Genomic DNA, 21,901 nt, shown 5'->3' with positions numbered 1-21,901 from the left:
GTTTCTTATGCATTAATTATCTTCCTGGGTGAATTTCAGTAAAACTTACAACATTCAGCCAAACACCTTCTTTAAAAACTTTCTCCACCAAGGGATGCAATTAAAGCTGAAACGGACTGATAGTCAATATAAGAGTTGCTGCCTATGAGTGAAGGATCTTCCCTTCACTCACTAAAATTTCTGAATATCTCACTAAGAGTTGGAAAAAAAAACCTTTCAACTAGAGCTCAAACTACAGTGGGAGAGATTAATACCTATTACTTAGTGGTTTCTTGTTTGGAATAATGACCAATCTGAAGGATATGAACACCTGTGGCAGTGAGACTCCATTCTTATATACAGTACCATGCTGCCTAACAGCAGTGTTGAGTGCCTGATTTGGCATTCTGTGTGATTATTGTGAAATCCAAATGTGTGAAACCACAAGTCAGGAGGGTCTCCTGCACTGCGGCAGTTCAAAATAATTACACAACTCAACACGTTAAATGTGTTTAGGGGAAAGCAAATAAAATTGGAAGAGCAACAGCTTTCTAACACAGACGCTCATCTGCTCTCAGAATATTTGTATCTTTAAAATCTCTTAAAGATACCACGTTAGTGATTAAATTTTAAAAATACTTAACTATTTGTTCAAGGGGCTCCTGCTTATTCTGCGTTGTTTGTTCTAATCACAAGCCATTGTCATTAACTTTGTGGCGTTACTGGTTCACACTCCTGAAATTTTATAATCGCTAAAATATTTTTAGTCTGCTGTTAACTGTTTGCTTGCAAGGGCATCAGTAACTTTTGCCCAGCAGTTGATACCAAAGGGGATTAGGATGAAAGAACGTCTTTCCTTTCTTCAAGTTAGTTAATTCTTAACCATAACTTTGTGTTTGGAAAGGGGGTGAATATAGAAGTGGGGATCCATGGTGAAGAGAGGATGCCATTTCTCCCTGGTACTCTCATGGCTGGTGCCCTGGTTTGCTTACAGGCACGGCTGACTTGTGTGCTTGCTGAGAGAAGCCGTAACCACTTTGTTTGTCCTATTAACATCTATGTTCTAAAACTGCATTGTGTTAGGATTCTGTTGTTGATATGGAAGTTTATGGGGGAGAGAGAAAATGACAAATTTAAAGTACATGTATGTGAAATTTCAGAATGATCTGTCTGGATTTGGGTAAATCTGTATATATTTCAGAGTCCCACTCCAGCCTTTCTGTCCTCCAGAGATAAGAGTAGAAAGTAGAAATGGGACCCTGGTCATACCTTCTGCCTGAAATTAGTAACACTGAAATTCTTAAAGGCATATTTAATTAGATTGGGAGCTTGTAATCTTGCCCTCTACAGTGCAGAGTTATTCTGTGACACAGGTACTGTCTTTGCCAACTTAAATGCTAGTTTGTAAACGTTGTAAGCCAGATTAAAGGTATGTCTTTTAATTGATTATTCTAGTCATCATTTCTTTTTTTTAAAGATTTTTATTTATTTATTGAGAGTGAGAGAGAATGATAGAGCAGGAGCATGAGAGGGAGGAGGGTCAGAGGGAGAAGCAGACTCCCTGCTGAGCAGGGAGCCCGATGCGGGACTCGATCCGGGGACTCCAGGATCATGACCTGAGCCAAAGGCAGTCGCTTAACCGACTGAGCCACCCAGACGCCCCCTAGTCATCATTTCTTATAAACTTTTCAAAAGAGCCTAAACTTTCCTATCTCTTAGGGCCTTCGAGAATGGTATATTTGTAGCATGGTCCACAATTCAGAAAGACAATTGTGAGAGCGCTTCACTTCTTTCCATTGCTGGCCCTTGCTTGAGCTTCTTGACTTTTAACGAAGTCCGAAGTTACACAAACACTAGAAATTCCCCACTTTTCCTGCCCTTGCGAGTGAGCCTGAAGCCTCACTGCCAGCAAGCAGCGACGCGGGGTCATCTCCCTTTCCCACCCATGTGGCTTCTCTTCAGGCTCCTGGAATCCCAGCTGCAGTCACAGAAGAGGAGCCACGAGAACGAGGCGGAAGCCCTTCGTGGGGAGATCCAGAGCCTGAAGGAGGAGAACAACCGGCAGCAGCAGCTCCTAGCCCAGAACCTGCAGCTGCCCCCGGAGGCCCGCATCGAGGCCAGCCTGCAGCACGAGATCACCAGGCTGACCAACGAAAACTTGGTAAGGGGAGCTGCCGGGTCCACAACATCCCTCTGCAGGCAGTGCCCGGCCTTGCAGGACCGTCCTAGTTTCTTTTGGATCAAACACATCTGTTTGGGCTGGGAAAAACTCCCTGCCCGACCCTTGATACCGACCTTCTTCTCTAGCAGAGACAGAGTGAGGAAGATGTGACTATGTGGGTAGAAACGAAAAGGCACGTGCCCAGGTTGTGTTTCTGACAGAAGGCTCTGGCACGTCCCCCTGACCGTGTGCTGGGCTTTTGATAAGCTTGAGAACTCAGGTGACCTGCTGCCTCCACTTTTCGCTGCAGATTCTCTGCCATTTCAAGGAGGTTTGTTCTGTGGTTGTCACAATGGAGACTCGGGACAAGCTTTGTTGACCTTTGGTCCCTAGGCAGCCACCAGGGCTGGTCCTGCCTCCATCTCTAGCAGAAAGGCAGGGGTTGCAGTTATGCTCAGGGAAGGTGGTTGGCAGAACCAAACGGGGGCTCTTGCTTGATGTTGGCTAGAGGTCCCAGGTCAGGGTGGAGGGACATTAGGAGTTAAGTTTATACATTTTTGGTTCTAACAAAAGCACAATGAATGAGGAGATTTTTTTCCCCTTGCCACATTCTGAATGCTGGCACGGAGTTCAAGCTATTTCTTTTCTTTCTTTCTTTCTTTCTTTTTTTTCTTTCTTTCTTTCTTTCTTTCTTTCTTTCTTTCTTTCTTTCTTTCTTTCTTTCTTTTACAGGAAATATTTTCTGAAATATTTCTGTCGCAAAATAACTTTTATGACAGATTTGTAAATCTACTTAAGTTTGTTAAATATATTTATTAAATTAAAGGTCATTAAAAAGTTATAATTCCACATACCTATATAAAATCTATATTGTAGTGTCAGCCTGGTTTTGAGAAAAGCTATTTAGAACTGGTAGTGAGTTGTCTTTTTTCTTTTTAATTCAGGGTTTTAATGACCTTTAATAAAATAGTTTGGATTTTCTGTGAAGATTTAACAGTCTGAATTATTATAATTAACTCCATTAGTGATCACTTACAAATAGTTTTCTAGTGTCATCTATTCAACCACCTTTTGTATTAATTAGATGCAAAACCCAAAAGTTTTTTTTTCACTCTCTGTCCCTCTGAAGGCATCTTGCTACATGGGGCTCTTTTGTGGGAATGGGAGAAGCACGTGAGGGCAAGTGTTGGACTCTTTCCAAAGTGACTGAAATATCACTAATTTGTGGAGGGAAATGTTTTGAATCATGGAATATTTTTGAAATGTTTTTTATTACTCTCAAGTATATTATTGCTTAAATTAAACTAACAGTGCTTCAATGCCTAAGAATTGATAAATATACTGAATTATAACAATTGATCAGTGTATAAATTCTGTACTTATAAATGATTGTTTTAAAATACAAGGCGAAACTGAAATTGAGATGCTTCTGGATGGCAAATTCCCAATTGTTTCACTAAGTCGATTAATCATTTCTTTTGCAACCTTGTCTGCAGTATTAATTTTCTTGGCAGTTTTTCATAGCTATACAAAAGTAAATTAAGCTCTCAAATTCTATGGGGTAGAGTCTAGTTAATGAGTTTCTCTGAGTTTTAGAAGACCCTCTGTAGGTTAGCTGCTTCCCGTACCTCACCGACTACTAGATCTGGAGAATGGTTTCAAACTTAAGTATAGGGAATAATGCACTTTTCAAAACCATTATATAGTTTCTCAGTCTTAATTGTGCATTTCTTTAGGAAACACTTGAGCAGAATAGTAAAGCCCAACGGACCCATGCTTAGTGTTCTTGGAAACTCTACCATGCATAACCCACTTACCCACCTACTTCCCCACACAAACACGAAGATGGGCTTTCTTCTTCCACCAAGAGTGCCAACATTGCCATGATTTTCACTTCCATTTTATTTGCCTTTCTCACCCTTGTCACTGTGGCTAACTGCAGAAAAAAAAAAAAGTACAGCAACTTGTGAGCAGGTCTGAGGAGCGAAATACCTCTATTACCAGAGGAATATGGGCCACCGCTCTGTTTAACCTGCTGAATGATGGAGCCTGAGCCACAGCCTGTTACCTCTGAGCACGTGAACATTTATGTGTATGTGTGTATCTATATAAAATTAGAACCCTCTGTCCTGGAAAGATCAGAAGGCAGTGGCAGGTGACAAATCAGCCTTTTGAGTACATATACTATTATTATTTGTGTTGTAAAATATTTTTAAATTGATTTTGCTGAGAGGTCACATTCCCCTCAGAGACACAGAGAAAAACAAATACCCGTTGTGCCTGTTTTTTCAGTATTTTGAGGAATTATATGCAGATGACCCTAAGAAGTATCAGTCATATCGGATTTCACTTTACAAACGGATGATTGTATGTAAACTCAGAGTGCTTTTCTGTTGTCTCCCTTGCTACCTGTAGCCTCTGTTACTGAAGAGCACACTGCTGCCCGCCCCTCCTCAGGAATCTGTTCAGAAACTTTCACGAGACCTATCTCTTCCCACAGCTGTCTTGTAGCCAGTGGTGTCATCTCTCTCAGTGTCCTGCGTCCCTTGTCACGTTGGGTTTGTTATTAACGCTAGGCTTACAGTGTGATGGAAGCGAAATGTGATTGGAAAGATAAAGTAAAATCCCAGAAGCACAACTGAACACTTGGAAATGTTAGCACCTGTTCCCTTTGGATCAGTGGTCTAGTATCTAACTCTGCGCTGTCTGAACTGGAAAGTGAATGACTATTTGTGTTTGTATATGTTTCCTTCAGCACAACCTGAATAAAACCACACATAGATAGCACTGACTGACTTCTCTCCTAAGCTTCGAGCCTGCTGTTACCCACTTTCTTCTTACTTATTGATCTTTTTTTTTTTTTTAAAGATTTTATTTATTTATTTTACAGAGAGAGAGAGAGAGACAGTGAGAGCAGGAACACAAACAGGGGTAGTGGGAAAGGGAGAAGCAGGTCTCCTGCCGAGCAGGGAGCCTGATGAAGGGCTCGATCCCAGGACCCTGGGACCATGACCTGAGCCGAAGGCAGACGCCTAACGACTGAGCCATCCAGGCGCCCCTACTTATTGATCTCTTAACATTGCCTGTGATTTGAGAATTCTTGATTAAATAGCTAGTCATCACAGACTTTTTTACCCTGTCCCCTTCAATGTACTGGGTTTTTTGTTGTTGTTGTTGTTGTTTTTTTGCATATATAGCATTTGGAATTGCCCCCTTTTTCCTCTATAAGCAAAATTTTATCGCCTGTGAAATGTTATGGGTGTGTTATGCCACCTGCCATTAGGATGTAGGTCAGCAGATCACTCTTTATCCTTTCTCTGTGGTTAGTTTTTCAAGTTACCTTTTAAGATTCCCCAAACTTCTTAAGTTACAGGACTAAAGTTAGCATCTCCGAAGGGTGGGTCTCACACACGGGTGTCAGTCAGAAGCCCTGAGCTCAGTTCAGCCATCCCTAAAATTGTGTCCCCACAGAACTTTTTGAGCATCTGTCAACATTTATTTTGCCTCTCCCCCCTTGAGAGAAAGCATTCCACTGAAAAAGCAGTACATTTTACGAGCATTTAATTGTTTTACCCACATGGAGTCCTGCTGGAAAAGACTCCCCAGTGAGCCTGCTCTCCATCACGCTGTAAAGGATTTACTGCAGTGTGTATTTTAACATTTGGCTTTTACTGTAGCTGCGTTTCCATGCCTGCCAAGTTTCGCCAGGTGGTGGCTCCACCAGCGAGCTTTTCTGGAGCTTTTATGTAAAACTAACAGTGTCGCGCCTGTGATTTTGTGTGTGCTTTTTCTCTGTGCATTTTAGAAGGCCCATTTTGATCTTTCTATTATATTTCTCATTTTAATCTTTAGGATTTGATGGAACAACTTGAAAAACAAGATAAGACTGTTCGGAAACTGAAAAAACAACTGAAAGTATTTGCCAAAAAAATTGGTGAACTAGAAGGTATTTCAACATGTTTTTATAACAGTTGCTGAATCCTGATTTTTGTATTGCTACACCAGTGTTCTAACAGGTTTGCATGTGGTTATTATAATGATAACAAAAATGACTTTCAGCAAACCTGACCTGTGCAGTGGAAGTTTCCATTGCTAAGTAGGGAAAAATGTTCCTTGCGAAGAGAGAGAATTTGCTCAACAAACATCTAATCACTATCTTCTGTGTGCTATACACTGTGCTTGGCAGTGTAACATAGAGGTTAAGCACATGGATTCTGGAGCCAAGCTTCTTGGCTTCAACTCCCAGCTCTTCTATTAGTCATCTGATACTGGGCAAGTTATTGAACCTCTCTATGCCTGTTTCCCCACTTGTTAGATGGGAGTGATCAATGTTAAAGGTGTCTACCTGACAGTTTGTAAGGATGAAATGAATTAATGTGTGTAATGTATTTAGTGTATTTCCTGACACATAGTCGATGCTATATACAACTTAACTATTATTATAATTACAGTTAGTACTAGGGATACTATGATGAGTAAGACAAAGTCTGTGTCCTCAAAGAATCTAATGGAGGAAAAAAATATGAATGATTATAAAGAAATAAGATTTTTTTAACATTTCATGATTTATATATGATGATGGGGAAAACACCTTAAAAAATGATCAAATGTCAATTGTTATTATATGCAAATGAATCTTGTCTTTTGGATTAGTGTGTTTGTTTCTTTACTGAGTATTTACCTAGGTACCAGGCGTGTAGCAGTGAATGGAGATAAAGCCAAGTTTTAAGCTTATTCCAACAATGTTCTCATTGTTCAAGAGATTTAGAGAACCTCTTTGGAATTGCCTTCAAACCTGTGAAGTTTTGACCAAAAATGTTACTGTGCAGTCTGACTACCCAGCTATTCTCTCAATGTCACTCAGCGTAGTTTGGAATGTTCAGAAGAGTCTACCATGTTAACTCTGTGTGGTTTTCATTCTTCCAGCATGCCAGGTCTGTCATAACTGTCCTTTCTGTTTGGTCTTCCTACTTCTCTTGGTCAAGTCCTGCTCATCCTTTGGGACCAGAGTCATATGTCACATTCTCAAGAGTAGCCTCTCCTGATCACCCAGGCAGGCTTGATGCCTCTGGCCTCTGGGTACCACAATGGCTCACATTTTTTGTGGTTTTCACTGTCATGTTTTTAGCAATTTCTCTGTTTGAATCACTGGCTTCCTCAATGGACATAAGCTTCCTGAGCATAGGGACCACCTCTTGTTTCCCCTTGTTTTCATAGCACCCAGTAGCACCTAGCATAGTGTCTGATCTATCATAAATGTTTGTTGAATGAATAAGTAAGTTCCAAAAATATTTAGAATGGCAACATAAGTTGCTTACTTTGAAGAGGATAGTACTCTCTTGGATGTACAAATGCTGAAATATTGTTTAGAAATCAGACAGGTTACTTTGCAGTCATTATTTATAAACCTTTAGCATTACACGACTCATATACTACACTAAAATTTTGAATCTCCAAGTCACACACATGGACTATAATGTCTGTCAACAAAACTTTAAAAAAATCTTTATTCAGAGAACTTCTCTGCACTTAACTCTGCTTTAATTATATCATGAGATGATGATTAGACAAGAGTGCCTAAAAGAACTGATTTTAAGGATATTAACTAGTAGATTTTTTTAACCTTTAATGATTTCTTTGCAATACATTAGTAAAATTTGGTGAAAAGCAAAGCTACTTATTATTAGCTTATTAGCTACTTATAAGTTTTTACTCAGCTTTCTTTAATATGTATATTTTAATTGAGAGAGGTTACAATATTTCAAGATGTCAGCGATTTTAAGCCATTATCAATCAGAAATCAGTCTCATCAGTTAAACAAACTATCTTGCCGGCTATGTTCTCAAACCCATAAATAGCATTTGAGAAGGCACGTCACAGATTAAACAAAAAGACATCGTATTCTTAAGAAAAGTTATATCTCAAGTTAAATGATATATATCTAAGGAATAAAATGAGGTAGATGTATGTGACTTGGGCTCGTGCTGAGTCCTCCTCCCCCAGATTAGAGACTAAAGGTAACAAGCTCTTCTAACACTTTTCTCTTCCTATTTCTGTATCCTCCATTATACAGAAAATACAGGGAACTTTCTACAACAAAGCACCTTTTAAAAACTAAAAGTTTTCTTATATCTTTCTCTAAATATAACATACTTACATTCTTCTGGTTTAAAATAGCAAGATTCTTGCCTCCTCCTATGGGCTACCCTTAATTAAGGAGACTTTTTTAGGAGCCAGTGAAGCCTTTTTTTAAAATGCCAACATACATCATTTTTAGCAGAAATTATAAAGCCGAAATGGAGAGTGTTTCAAATTTGATTGCTTTGTGCTATATTTTAACCCAGGAGTGGGTGTTGCATCTCGACTTTCAGAGTCAGGGAATTTAGACCTAGAAGAATTCTAGAAATCAGTTAATTATTTCATGGGAGTAAAAAATGGAGGCCCAGGAACCGTCAGTGACTGCCCAGGCCTCAGCCAGGGAGTAGCCAAACTGGAACCAGAGCACACGCCTTCAGGGACCATTGACTTCTCTCCTTTTTGTCATAGTTTCCGATGAAAACTCTCGACTTATAGGGATTTATTTGACTATATTAAACCTGAGTCAAGATCATTCTGGTTCCAAAGTGAGGAAAAATAAATTTTTAGAAAGTTATCCAATTTCCTTTCCTTTTCCAGGACAAAAAAGTTCAGGAATAGTTTCCCCTCACGTATAAAGAATGCAGAAAATGAAAATAGGGATTGCTTCAGGCTTTTCTAGAAGAAAGCCTGTATTAGACAGAATATTGGACCAAATGACCCCCAGGGTCTAACGAGTCTTTGAAAACTGAGAAGTGGTCCTGGCTTCTTTCTTTTAGGCCTTATATTTTCCTCATGCTGACAATTTATTTTATTTTATTTTTTATTTTTTTTATTTCTTTTTTAAAAATTTTATTTTATTATGTTATGCTAATCACCATACATTACACCATTAGTTTTTGATGTAGTGTTCCATGATTCATTGTTTGCATATAACACCCAGTGCTCCTTTCAGTATACGTGACCTCTTTAATACCCATCACCAGGCTAACCCATCCCTCCACACCCCTCCCCTCTAGAACCCTCAGTTTGTTTCTCAGAGTCCATAGTCTCTCATGGTTCGTCTCCCCATCCGATTTCCCGCCCTTCATTATTCCCTTCCTACTATCTTTTTTTTTTTTTGACATATAATATATTATTTGTTTCAGAAGTACAGGTGTGTGATTCATCAGTCTCACACAATTCACAGCGCTCACCATAGCACATACCCTCCCCAATGTCTATCACCCAGCCACCCCATCCCTCCCACCCCCCACCACTCCAGCAACCCTCAGTTTGTTTCCTGAGATTAAGAATTCCTCATATCAGTGAAATCATATGATACATGTCTTTCTCTGATTGACTTATTTCGCTCAGCATAATAACCCTCCAGTTCCATCCATGGTGTTGCAAATGGCAAGATTTCATTCCTTTTGATGGCTGCATAATATTCCATTGTATATATATATACCACATCTTCTTTATCCATTCCTGTGTTGATGGATATCTTGGCTCTTTCCATATTTCAGCTATTGTGTACATTGCTGCTATAAACATCGGGGTGCTCATACCCCTTTGGATCCCTACATTTGTTTCTTTGGGGTAAATACCCAGTAGTGCAACTGCTGGGTCGTATGGTAGCTCTATTTTCAACTTTTTGAGGAACCTCCATACTGTTTTCCAGAGTGGCTACACCAGCTTGCATTCCCACCAACAGTGTAGGAGGGTTCCCCTTTCTCCACATCCCCGCCAACATCTGTCGTTTCCTGACTTGTTAATTTTAACCATTCTGACTGGTGTGAGATGGTATCTCATTGAGGTTTTCATTTGGATTTCCCTGATGCCGAGCAATGTTGAGCACTTTTTCATGTGTCTGTTGGCCATTTGGATGTCTTCTTTGGAAAAATGTCTGTTCATGTCTACTGCCCTTTTCTTGATTGGATCATTTGTTCTTTGGGTGTTGAGTTTGATAAGTTCTTTATAGATTTTGGATACTAGCCCTTTATCTGATATGTCATTTGCAAATATCTTCTATTCTGTCGGTTGTCTTTCGGTTTTGTTGACTGTTTCCTTTGCTGTGCAAAAGCTTTTTATCCTGATGAAGTCCCAACAGTTCATTTTTGCCCTTGCTTCCCTTGCCTTTGGCGATGTGTCTAGGAAGAAGTTGCTGTGCTGAGGTCGAAGAGGTTGCTGCCTGTGTTCTCCTTTAGAATTTTGATGAATTCCTGTCTCAGGTCTTTCATCCATTTTGAGTCTATTTTGGTGTGTGGTGTAAGGAGATGGTCCAGTTTCATTCTTCTGCATGTGGCTGTCCAATTTTCCCAACACCATTTGTTGAAGAGACAGTCTTTTTGCCATTGGACATTCTTTCCTGCTTTGTTGAAGTTGAGTTGACCATAGAGTTGAGGGTCCATTTCTGGGCTCTCTATTCTGTTCCATTGATCTATGTGTCAGTTTTTGTGCCGGTACCATACTGTCTTGATGATGACAGCTTTGTGATAGAGCTGGAAGTCCGGAATTGTGATGCCACCAGCTTTGCTTTTCTTTTTCAATATTCCTCCGGTTATTCAGGGTCTTTTCTGGTTCCATACAAATTTTAGGATTATTTGTTCCATTTCTTTGAAAAAAGTGGATGGTATTTTGATAGGGATTGCATTAAATGTGTAGATTGCTCTAGGTAGCATTGACATCTTCACAATATTTGTTCTTCCAATCCATGAGCATGGAACGTTTTTCCATTTCTTTGTGTCTTCCTCAGTTTCTTTCATGAGTGTTTTATAGTCCTCTGTACAGATTTTATAGTCCTATAGTACAGATTCTTTGCCTCTTTGGTTAGATTTATTCCTAGGTATCTTACGGTTTTGGGTGCAATTGTAAATGGGATCGACTCCTTAATTTCTCTTTCTTCTGTCTTGTTGTTGGTGTATAGGAATGCCACTGATTTCTGTGCATTGATTTTATATTCTGCCACTTTACTGAATTCCTGTATGAGTTGTAGCAGTTTTGGGGTGGAGTCTTTTGGGTTTTCCACATACAGTATCATATCATCTGCAAAGAGTGAGAGTTTGACTTCTTTGCTGATTTGGATGCCTTTTATTTCTTTTTGTTGTCTGATTGCTGTGGCCAGGACTTCTAATACTATGTTGAATAGCAGTGGTGATAGTGGACATCCCTGCCATGTTCCTGACCTTAGGGGGAAAACTCTCAGTTTTTCCCCATTGAGAATGATATTCGCTGTGGGTTTTTCATAGATGCCTTATATGATATCGAGATATGTACCCTCTATCCCTATACTCTGAAGAGTTTTGATCAAGAAAGGATGCTGTACTTTGTCAAATGCTTTTTCTGCATCTATTGAGAAGATCGTATGGTTCTTGTTCTTTCTTTTATTAATGTATTGTATCATGTTGATTGATTGGCGCATGTTGAACCAGCCCTGCAGCCCAGGGATAAATCGCACTTGGTCATGGTGAATAATCCTTTTAATGTACTGTTGGATCCTATTGGCTGGTATTTTGGTGAGAATTTTTGCATCCATGTTCATCAAGGATATTGGTCTGTAATTCTCCTTTTTGATGGGATCTTTGGTTTTGGGATCAAGGTAATGGTGGCCTCATAAAACGAGTTTGGAAACTTTCCTTCCATTTCTATTTTTTGGAACAGTTTCAGAAGAATAGGTATTAATTCTTCTTTAAATGTTTGGTAGAATTCCCCTGGGAAGATATCTGGCCCTGGGCTTTTGTTTGTTGGGAGATTTTTGATGATGGCTTCAATTTCCTTAGTGGGTATAGGTCTGTTCAGGTTTTCTGTTTCTTCCTGGTTCCGTTTTGGTAGTTGATACATCTCTAGGAATGCATCCATTTCTTCCAGATTATCTAATTTGTTGGCATATAGTTGCTCATAATATGTTCTTATAATTGCTTGTATTTCTTTGGTATTGGTTGTGATCTCTCCTCTTTGATTCATGATTTTATTAATTTGGGTCATTTCTCTTTTCTTTTTGATAAATCTGGCCAGGGGTTTATCAATCTTTTAAATCTTTCAGAGAACCAGCTCCTAGTTTCATTGATCTGTTCTACTGTTCTTTTCGTTTCTATTTCATTGATTTCTGCTCTGATCTTTATTATTTCTCTTCTCCTGCTGGGTTTAGGCTTTATTTGCTGGTCTTTCTCCAGCTCCTTTAGGTGTAGGGTTCGGTTGTGTATTTGAGACCTTTCTTGTTTCTTGAAAAAGACTTGTTTTGCTCTATACTTTCCTCTTAGAACTGCCTTTGCTGCATCCCAAAGATTTTGAACAGTTGTGTTTTCATTTTCATTTGTTTCCATGAATTTTTTAAACTCTTCTTTAATTTCCTGGTTGACCCATTCATTCTTTAGTAGGATGCTCTTTAGCCTCCATGTATTTGAGTTCTTTCTGACTTTTCTCTTGTGATTGAGTTCTAGTTTCAAAGCATTGTGGTCTGAAAATATGCGGGGAATGATCCCAATCTTTTGGTACCAGTTGAGACCTGATTTGTGACCTAGGATGTGATCTATTCTGGAGAATGTTCCATGTGCACTAGAGAAGAATGTGTATTCTGTTGCTTTGGGATGGGATGTTCTGAATATATCTGTGAAGTCCATTTGGTCCAGTGTGTCATTTATTTATTTTTTTTAAGATTTTATTTATTTATTTGACAGAGACACAGCAAGAGAGGGAACACAAACAGGGAGAGTGGGAGAGGGAGAAGCAGGCCTCCCACAGAGCAGGGAGCCCGATGCGGGGCTCGATCCCAGGACCCTGGGATCATGACCCGAGCCGAAGGCCGACGCATAACTGACTGAGCCACCCAGACCCCCTCCAGTGTGTCATTTAAAGTATTTCCTTGTTGACCTTTTGCTTAGATGATATGTCCATTTCAGTGAGGGGGGTGTTAAAGTCCCCCACTATTACTGTATTGTTGTCAATGTGTTTCTTTGCTTTTGTTATTAATTGGCTTATATAATTGGCTGCTCCCATGTTAGGGGCATAGATATTTACAATTGTTAGATCTTCTTGTTGGGTAGACCCTTTAAGTATGATATAGTGTCCTTCTTCATCTCTTATTATAGTCTTTGGTTTAAAATCTAATTTGTTGGGGCATCCGGGTGGCTCAGTCATTAAGCGTCTGCCTTCGGCTCAGGTCATGATCCCAGGGTCCTGCGATCGAGCCCTGCATTGGGCTCCCTGCACCGTGGGAAGCCTGCTTTTCCCTCTCCCACTCCCCCTGCTTGTGTTCCCTCTCTTGCTGTCTCTCTCTGTCAAATAAATAAATAAAAGATCTTTTAAGAAAACAATAAAAATAAAATCTAATTTTTTGATGTAAGGATTGCCACCCCATTGCCACCCCAGCTTTCTTTTGGTGTCCATTAGCATGGTAAATGGTTTTCTACCCCCTCACTTTCAATCTGAGGGTGTCTTTGGGTCTAAAATGAGTCTCTTGCAGACAGCATGTCAATGGGTCTTGTTTTTTTATCCAATCTGATACCCTGTGTCTTTTGATTGGGGCATTTAGCCCATTTACATTCAGGGTAACTATTGAAAGATATGAATTTAGTGCCATTGTACTGCCTGTAAGGTGACTGTGACTGTATATTGTCTGTCTTCCTTTCTGGGCTATGTTACTTTAGGCTCTCTCTTTGCTTAGAGGACCCCTTTCAGTATTTCTTGTAGGGCTGGTTTCATGTTTTCAAATTCCTTTAGTATTTGTTTGCCCTGGAAACTTTGTATCTCTCCTTCTATTTTCAATGACAGCCTAGCTGGATATAGTATTCTTGGCTGTATATTTTTCTCATTTAGTGCTCTGAAGATATCATGCCAGTCCTTTCTGGCCTGCCAGGTCTCTGTGGATAGGTCTGTTGCCAGTCTAATGTTTCTAGCATTGTAGGTTACATATCTCTTTTCCCGAGCTGCTTTCAGGATTTTCTCTTTGTTTCTGAGACTCGTAAGTTTTACTATTAGATGTCGGGGTGTTGACCTGTTTTCATTGATTTTGTGGGGATTCTCTGTGCCTCCTGGATTTTGATGTCTGTTTCCTTCCCCAAATTAGGGAAGTCCTCTGCTATAATTTGCTCCAATATACCTTCTGCCCCTCTCTCTCTTTCTTCTTCTTCTGGGATCCCAATTATTCTAATATTGTTTCGTCTTATGGTATAACTTATCTCTCGAATTCTGCCCTCGTGATCCAGTAGTTTATCTCTCTTTTTCTCAGCTTCTTTATTTTGCATCATTTGGTCTTCTATATCACTAATTCTCTCTTCTGCCTCATTTATCCTAGCAGTTAGAGCCTCCATTTTTTTTTTTTAAAGATTTTATTTATTTATTTGAGAGAGAGAATGAGATAGAGAGAGAGCATGAGAGGGGAGAGGGTCAGAGGGAGAAGCAGACTCCCTGCCGAGCAGGGAGCCCGATGCGGGACCCGATCCTGGGACTCCAGGATCATGACCTGAGCCGAAGGCAGTCGCTTAACCAACTGAGCCACCCAGGCGCCCTAGAGCCTCCATTTTTGATTGCACCTCATGAATAGCATGAGGTGCAATCAACATGGTTAGATTTTAGTTCTTTTATTTCTCCAGAAAGGGTTTTTCTAATATCTTCCATGCTTTCTTCAAGCTCAGCTAGTATATTTAAAATCGTTATTCTGAACTCTAGTTCTGACATCTTACTAATGTCTGTATTGATTAGGTCCCTGACAGTCGTCGGTACTGCCTCTTGTTCTTTTTTTTTGAGGTGATTTTTTCCAGCTTGACATTTTATTTTAATTAGTAGATGGCTTGTTACATAAATCAAGGTCGTATTGATCTGACATCCATATTTTATCTATGAATTTTTGTAAAGAGTCAAATCTCTGAGGGAATTCAAAGGCAGGGAGAAAATTTTAATGAAAGTATGGCAAATTTTGTCTCTGACATTTTTGTACAGAACCAAAAATACCTTGGTTAGAGGTTTTGCAAAAAGAAATGAAGCTTGCTTTGAAAACGTGAAATCTCCTAGTAAAAATATTTGCCATATTTCATAAATTCTGAGGTACTCAAATTTTTACATTTTAACATCTCAAATTAGGTTGCATCTTTCAAAAACTGTTGATGAACTGGTTGCAGTTTAATTGGCAGTGTTTTTCCTTCTTCAGTGTTATGTAAAATAATGGTAGATCTCATCATCAGTGGATGAAATCAGTAGGCTTGAAACATTCTCTTGTGGTTCAATAGAGTCCAAATACGTACCTTTATTGATAAACATGATATGTTGAATCTGTTTCCTCCCAGTTCCCCTTGGAATTGTTTCTGTGGCTCAGAGCCACTAGTACCACAGATGGCGGGGATTTTACTCTTTTGTACTTCACAAGCTGCAGACGCCACCATGGGCTGATTCTGAGACCCCCAGGCTGTTGTGTTTAAACCAACTCCAAAAGTAATCCATGTAAAACTAGATGGCCTAAATTTCCTGTCTCCTGTATAGAGACGTACATTTTACCATGTCTGCAAAGTACTAGATGCCCACAGCCCTGACTTGTCCAGTCACAGTATGGTCACTCTTTAGATACCATAGTGTTGATGGATGGTGGTGATTTTCCGCACTGGTAAGCCCAGTGTCTGATGCCGCAGGCCTGAAGTGGACTGGGTGTCACTAGGCTGGCTCTCGGCCACATAAGCAGGAACACTGGCAGGTATTGGTGTTCTCCCTGATAACCTTGTCCTGTGGAACCAGCTTCCCAGAACTAACCCAGGAAATCGCCCAGAGTGACAAGAAGTACCACTGATATGTTGGAGAATCAGCAACATTAAAGGTTCTCATGCTTTTGATCTGCCTTGTGTTTGTTTGACAACAGATTCAACTCAGTCTATCCCCAAATAGATTTCTTAACTGCCCCCTCTAGCAGATGAAAGAATAAAAAATCCTGCTTATTAGCATATATTTCCACAAACACCATCATAACTCTGTGTTCCCTTCCTCCCCTTGCATTTCCCCTTTACTTCTCAATTTTGTGATGAAATTGGAGACCTCTTTCCTTTAATCCTTAGCATAACCCTTCTCTAACACTTTCCACTGACAGTAGTGACAGTTTTTAACATCTGAAAGGGTCATTAACCAGTGGTTGTACTTTAATGGTTACAACCTCATGGTAAGACTTCTAGCTCTTGGGGTGCCTGGGTGGCTCAGTCGGTTAAGCGGGTGCCTTTGGCTCAGGTCATGATCCCAGGGTCCTGGCATCGAGCCCCGCATCGGGCTCCCTGCTCCGCAGGAAGCCTGCTTCTCCCTCTCCCACTCCCCCTGCTTGTATTCCCTCTCTCACTCTCTCTCTCTCTCTCTCTCTCTCTGTCAAATAAATAAATAAAATCTTAAAAAAAAAGACTTCTAGCACTTGATTAAAAACAAACAAGAAAGAAGAAAAAGAAAGAAAATATCTAGGAAATCATAATAAATAGAAGTGTTTTATCTGCTCATGATTTCTTTGGGAATGAAGGGTAGCAGAAGAAGGCTAGGTCTTTGCCTTATGAGGCCTTTGTGAAAAATGATACAGTTCATTTGGACTAGTGCAAAGAAATCCTATTCTTTTTTTTTTTTTTGATATTTCTGGGTGTCTTTTTTTATTTTTTAATGACAGCTTTACTGAGATATAATTCACATTCCATATAGTTCACCCTACATATACTATTTAATTGTTTTTAATATGTTAATAGAGTTTTGCAAAATTATCACTATCATAAGTATGAGAACATTTTTATTATGGAGGACAGATTTTGGAGGTTCTTTTTTTTATTTAATTTTATTATGTTATGTATATACAATGGAATATTATGCAGCCATCAGAAAAATGAAATCTTGCCATTTGCAACGACGTGGAGGGAACTAGAGGGTATTATGCCGAGTGAAATAAGTCAATCAGAGAAAGACATGTATCATATGACCTCACTGATATGAGGAATTCTTAATCTCAGGAAACAAACTGAGGGTTGCTTAGTGGTGGGGGGTGGGAGGGATGGAGTGGCTGGGTGATAGACATTGGGGAGGGTATGTGCTATGGTGAGCGCTGTGAAGTGTGTGAGACTGATGAATCACACACCTGTACCTCTGAAACAAATAATACATTTTATGTTAAAAAGAATAAAAAAGAAGAAGATAGTAGGAAGAGAAAAATGAAGGGGGGGAATCAGAGGGGGAGACGAACCATGAGAGACGATGGACTCTGAGAAACAAACTGAGGGTTCTAGAGGGGAGGGGGTGGGGGGATGGGTTAGCCTGGTGATGGGTATTAAAGAGGGCACATTCTGCGTGGAGCACTGGGTGTTATGCACAAACAATGAATCATGGAACACTACATCCAAAACTAATGATGGAATGTATGGTGATTAATGTAAGAAATCCTATTCTACCAGCTATCTTGATGTGGTTTGAACTGATTGCAGTGATACATTTAATTAAAGTAAATGTTCTTTTTCTTTAATGACTGGATTCATAGAGCTAAATGTGAGGCGGAAATCTTTGATACTCTTGCTGCCTCTTTTTAGAATAGTGTTTTTTTTTCTTCTGTTACTTAAAGTCTAAATATCTTTAACCATTATGACGGTACCAATTAGTTAACCAAGAAGTTAAACCACTTACTTCGGGGACATTTAATCTCACTACAAAGTAAACTTTATTACCCAAAAAAAAAAGTTCTTGAATCAAGTAAGGTTCATTGATGTTGATAATAGCCAAGCATTAGTGGCTGTTGGAGTGACATTAGCATATAATTTTGCCATATATCCACGTAATTTTAGCAGAAAGGAGTATTTAACCGACAGAGCCATCCAAGTGCCTCAGAAAAGAGTATTTCAAGAGGAGATAATTAGGTGGCAAATACGGCAAGTTTCCGTTGTTATAGAGTTCATTTAAAATTACTGGCATGTGGAACTCTTGTATCTTTTCTACCTGGAAAATAATTTTCTTCTTTTTATTTCTTATGAAGTGGGCCAGATGGAGAACATATCCCCAGGACAGATCGTTGATGAACCCATCCGTCCAGTCAACATTCCCAGGAAGGAAAAGGATTTCCAAGGCATGCTGGACTACAAGAAGGAGGATGAACAGAAGCTTGTCAAGAACCTGATTCTGGGCAAGTATTCTCTGCACGGGGTAGAAGGTCTTTCTGGTACATGTGTCAGTGGTGGGGAAGACTGGTCACTAAGTTTTCGATTATTCAACGCTGGTTGATTGCGTCGTCAGTGCACGCCGTTCCTTGTCCTGCTGTAGCGTCCTGACCAGTCCTGCCTCATCAACCGAGCTGCAGGGAGACTCGCCCAGGGTCCACCAGGCCTTCTTAACTCTGGCTACAGACCAGAACATCTGGAGAAGCACTGACGTGTGGTCCCCACCATAGACTCATCACATTACAGTCTCTAGAGGGAAGAGCCTGGCCACGTCGAAGACATTTTTTTCAATCTTTCAGAGGATTCTGAAGTGTATCCACAGTTGAACACTACTGCTCTGGGCCATTTAACCTCCCGAGTTTCATTTTTTTCCTTGCTTCCTTTCACAACTAAATATGTCAAGAACAACACTTTGGTAATAGGGAAAAAACAAAAGAATTAAGGGAAAGATTCCAGCTGTGGAAGGAGAGGACTGGACAAATGAGATGGACACGGAAGAAGCATTTTAGAGAAGCGTAGGGTCAAGATGGGGCATAAGCCCATTGGTTCTGCAAGAAGGCTCTTTAGGGAGGGTGGGAAATGAGTTGGGAATACACACATCCTGAAAGTTGTGAACTAAAAAAGGGAAAAACCTCTCTGTTCAGCCTTTGCATAGCATTCCTCCTGGCAGGTGTGGGCTGACAGCAATGTGATTGGCAGTTATACCTGATTTAATGTTCTTGGGGTTCATGGCATTAAACCACGTACTATATATAGGTGCAGAGGCACTTAAGTTTCACCATGATCTTCATTTAGCAAAAATGTTAAGAAGCCAGTGGTTTTTAAGCATAGAGTTAACAAAGATTCATCAATAAACATTTAGTGAGCTCCTACCAAATGCTAAACATTTTCTAGGTACGGGGTAATGAATAAAGTAATTCATGATCCCTGTTCTCATAGATCTTACATTGGGGGGCTTGGGGAGAGTAGAGAAAAAATATACATATAATGGGGTCAAAGGAGAAAGAGTAAAGACAAGTGTACTAGTTTACATAAAGTTGTCAGGAAGGTTCTCTTTCATAGATCTTTGGACAGAGATCAAAGGAAGTAAGGAAGCAAATCATACTGATATCTGAGAAAAGAACATTTGAGGCAGAAAATAGTAAGTACATAGGCCCTGGGGTGGAAGCATGCCTGACATGTTCAGCCAACAGCAAGGAGACTCATGTCGAGTTAAATTAGATGACTGTCTTGCAGTTAGGATGAGAGGGAGAAATGTTACTAGAGCACAGTGAGCTGGGGAAGGGGAACAGGGCCAGATCACACAGACCATAGTGAAGATTTTTGACTTTATAAATGACAGAAGAGAAGCTACTTGGAAGATATTCAGAACAAGAGTGGCATTTGTGTATAGAATAACTCTGGTCATTGTGTGTAAAAGGTACTACTGGGGAGCAGGGGATGAATCAGGAGACTAGTCTGGAAGCCATCACCACAGTCCAAGAGAAGATGATGGTGGCCTATTGTAGGGTAGCTAGTAGAGTAAGTAAGTTTCTGGATGTGTTTTATAGGTAGAGCCAACAGGATTTATTGTTGGATTAGACATGTGGTGTGAGAAAACAAATGAGTCAAAGATATTGACAAAGCTTATAACCTGAGAAGCCAGAAGTCTGGAACAGCCTGTTTACTGAGATGGGAACAACTCCTGGAAGGAGAGAATCATTGGTTTCATTCGGGATGGACTCAGTTTGACGTGCTTAAGCAGAGGTGTCAAGAAGACAGTTGATACATGAAACTGGAGTTCAAGTGAGAAGTCAGGGCAAGAGATATAAATTTGGGAGTTCTGAGATTCACATGTCCCCACCCTTAATTTCTCCACTTGATGAGCTATTAAAATACGCTTTTTAAATATGACCTCTTAACCTTGAATGATTGAATTCTTTTACGAGAACTGTGCTTTTCTATCTCACAAAGCACTCCTCATGAAGATTTTCAATGTTATATAAGATTATTTTTCCTCATTTCCTTTCAGAACTGAAGCCACGTGGGGTGGCAGTCAATTTGATTCCAGGGTTACCAGCATATATCCTGTTCATGTGTGTTCGACATGCTGACTACCTGAATGATGATCAGAAAGTAAGGTCGTTGCTAACATCAACAATTAACAGCATCAAAAAAGTATTAAAGGTCAGTTCATGTTCAACAAAATTCTCGTAGTGAACATAAATGATGACAGAATCTGCACCAAGGTCTTTTCCTTCCTTAGGCCGGGGCTAAGTTGCGGATATGAACACTTTCCAGTCTTCACTGAAAACTCCCACTGTAGGAAACAGTCTTTCTTGTAACGTGTCTATATGCCTTCTTGTACAGTGGGGCTCAGGTTGAACAGTAATCAAAATTAATATGATATAATTGCATTAAATTGCAGAGTAAATTAAGTTTCTTCATAAACAGAAATAGTCTGTTTTGAGACCTTACAAGTAAATTAAAAATATTTAATGTGGTCCATATATATAGGGAATATGACGCTCTAGTTAAAAAGGTATTAAAGAAGTTCAGTACAACATGGCTTGTTCGTAAAGATGTCTGATAAAACATTAAAATTTTTCTTCCACCTTTTCTTCCTGTTATTCTCCAACTCACCACATAATTTTCCTTGTTACCTGAAATGCCTGGTTCCATGTGAGAAGCAACACACGTATACTAAGCAGAGAGGAAAGACTTGGATAAGGCAGCAGAATTATGTAATAGAGCAGAAAGCCCTGCCTAACTCAGTAATCACTGACTCACCTTGCATAATCCTCCTCTTGCCTCTCTAGAAAAACAATGAACATTAACTCACGTGTTTCTGTGAGGTACTAAGAGAATGTGCTCCAAGTACTTCACTTTCTGATTATCTAACTGAAGTTGGATGAGAACACTTAGGACAGAGATAAGTGGATAGTTAACATGCACAGTGGACGCTCTCAAATCTAAGGTGTCTTTCATGCACTCTTTTGTTTTAATTGTTGTAAAATATACGAAACATAACATTTACCACTTAACCATTTTTCAGTGCGTAGTTCGGTGGCATTAAGTGCGTTCGCATTGCTGTGCAGCCATTATCGCTGCCCACCTCCAGAACTTTTCCATCTTCCCCACCTGAAGCTCTGTCCTCATGAAACACACCCTCCCTGCAACCCCTGGTAGTGAACCTTTGACAAACGGGTTCTCCATCCCTACGGGGCAGATATTGTATGGAGTTAGCTTTACAGGGGTTCCTAAAGCATGGAGTTTCTGAAAATTTAACATTTAAAAAGTGATGAATGTCTTCTGATATAACTCATTTCATTTTTGGTGTATTGATGCTATAGTACATTTAGCCTGCAAGCTTTACTAACTTTTAAGTCAGCTCCTACAAAGACAGCAAAACCAACTCATGTTTTCTCCCTCTCATCCTAATTGCATGAAGACATTTATCTAATTTGACTAATTATTATACCAAATTGTTTAAAAAGTAAAAAGGAGTGGGTACTAGCATACTGATGCCATTTTTTTTTTTTGATGCCATTCAGAATTGATGTGAGTTTGTCTCCAGTCC

At 39.7% G+C, this 21,901-nt stretch overlaps 1 protein-coding gene across 5 annotated transcripts in view; it reads left to right on the top strand.

Moving 5' to 3' along the window:
* Positions 1–21,901, top strand: part of MYO5A (myosin VA) — a 197,152-nt gene that overhangs the window by 159,017 nt on the left and 16,234 nt on the right. For 3 of the 5 annotated variants that reach the window (XM_073877020.1, XM_073877019.1, XM_025883595.2), the window contains 5 exons: positions 1,942–2,140; positions 4,433–4,507; positions 5,993–6,086; positions 18,162–18,308; positions 20,354–20,508. In XM_073877020.1, coding sequence (XP_073733121.1) covers positions 1,942–2,140; positions 4,433–4,507; positions 5,993–6,086; positions 18,162–18,308; positions 20,354–20,508 — 670 coding nt within the window. The remainder of the gene's footprint in view (positions 1–1,941; positions 2,141–4,432; positions 4,508–5,992; positions 6,087–18,161; positions 18,309–20,353; positions 20,509–21,901) is intronic. The other 2 variants (XM_073877021.1, XM_025883598.2) reach the window with 1 other exon arrangement.

This window comes from Callorhinus ursinus, unplaced genomic scaffold (genome assembly GCF_003265705.2).
Source record: "Callorhinus ursinus isolate GAN/ISIS: 27379988/994484 unplaced genomic scaffold, GSC_fseal_2.0 scaffold25, whole genome shotgun sequence".
Classification (NCBI taxonomy): Eukaryota; Metazoa; Chordata; class Mammalia; order Carnivora; family Otariidae; genus Callorhinus; species Callorhinus ursinus.
The sequence above is the reverse complement of the archived record's forward strand: the minus strand, read 5'-3'. Positions and strand labels throughout refer to the sequence as shown.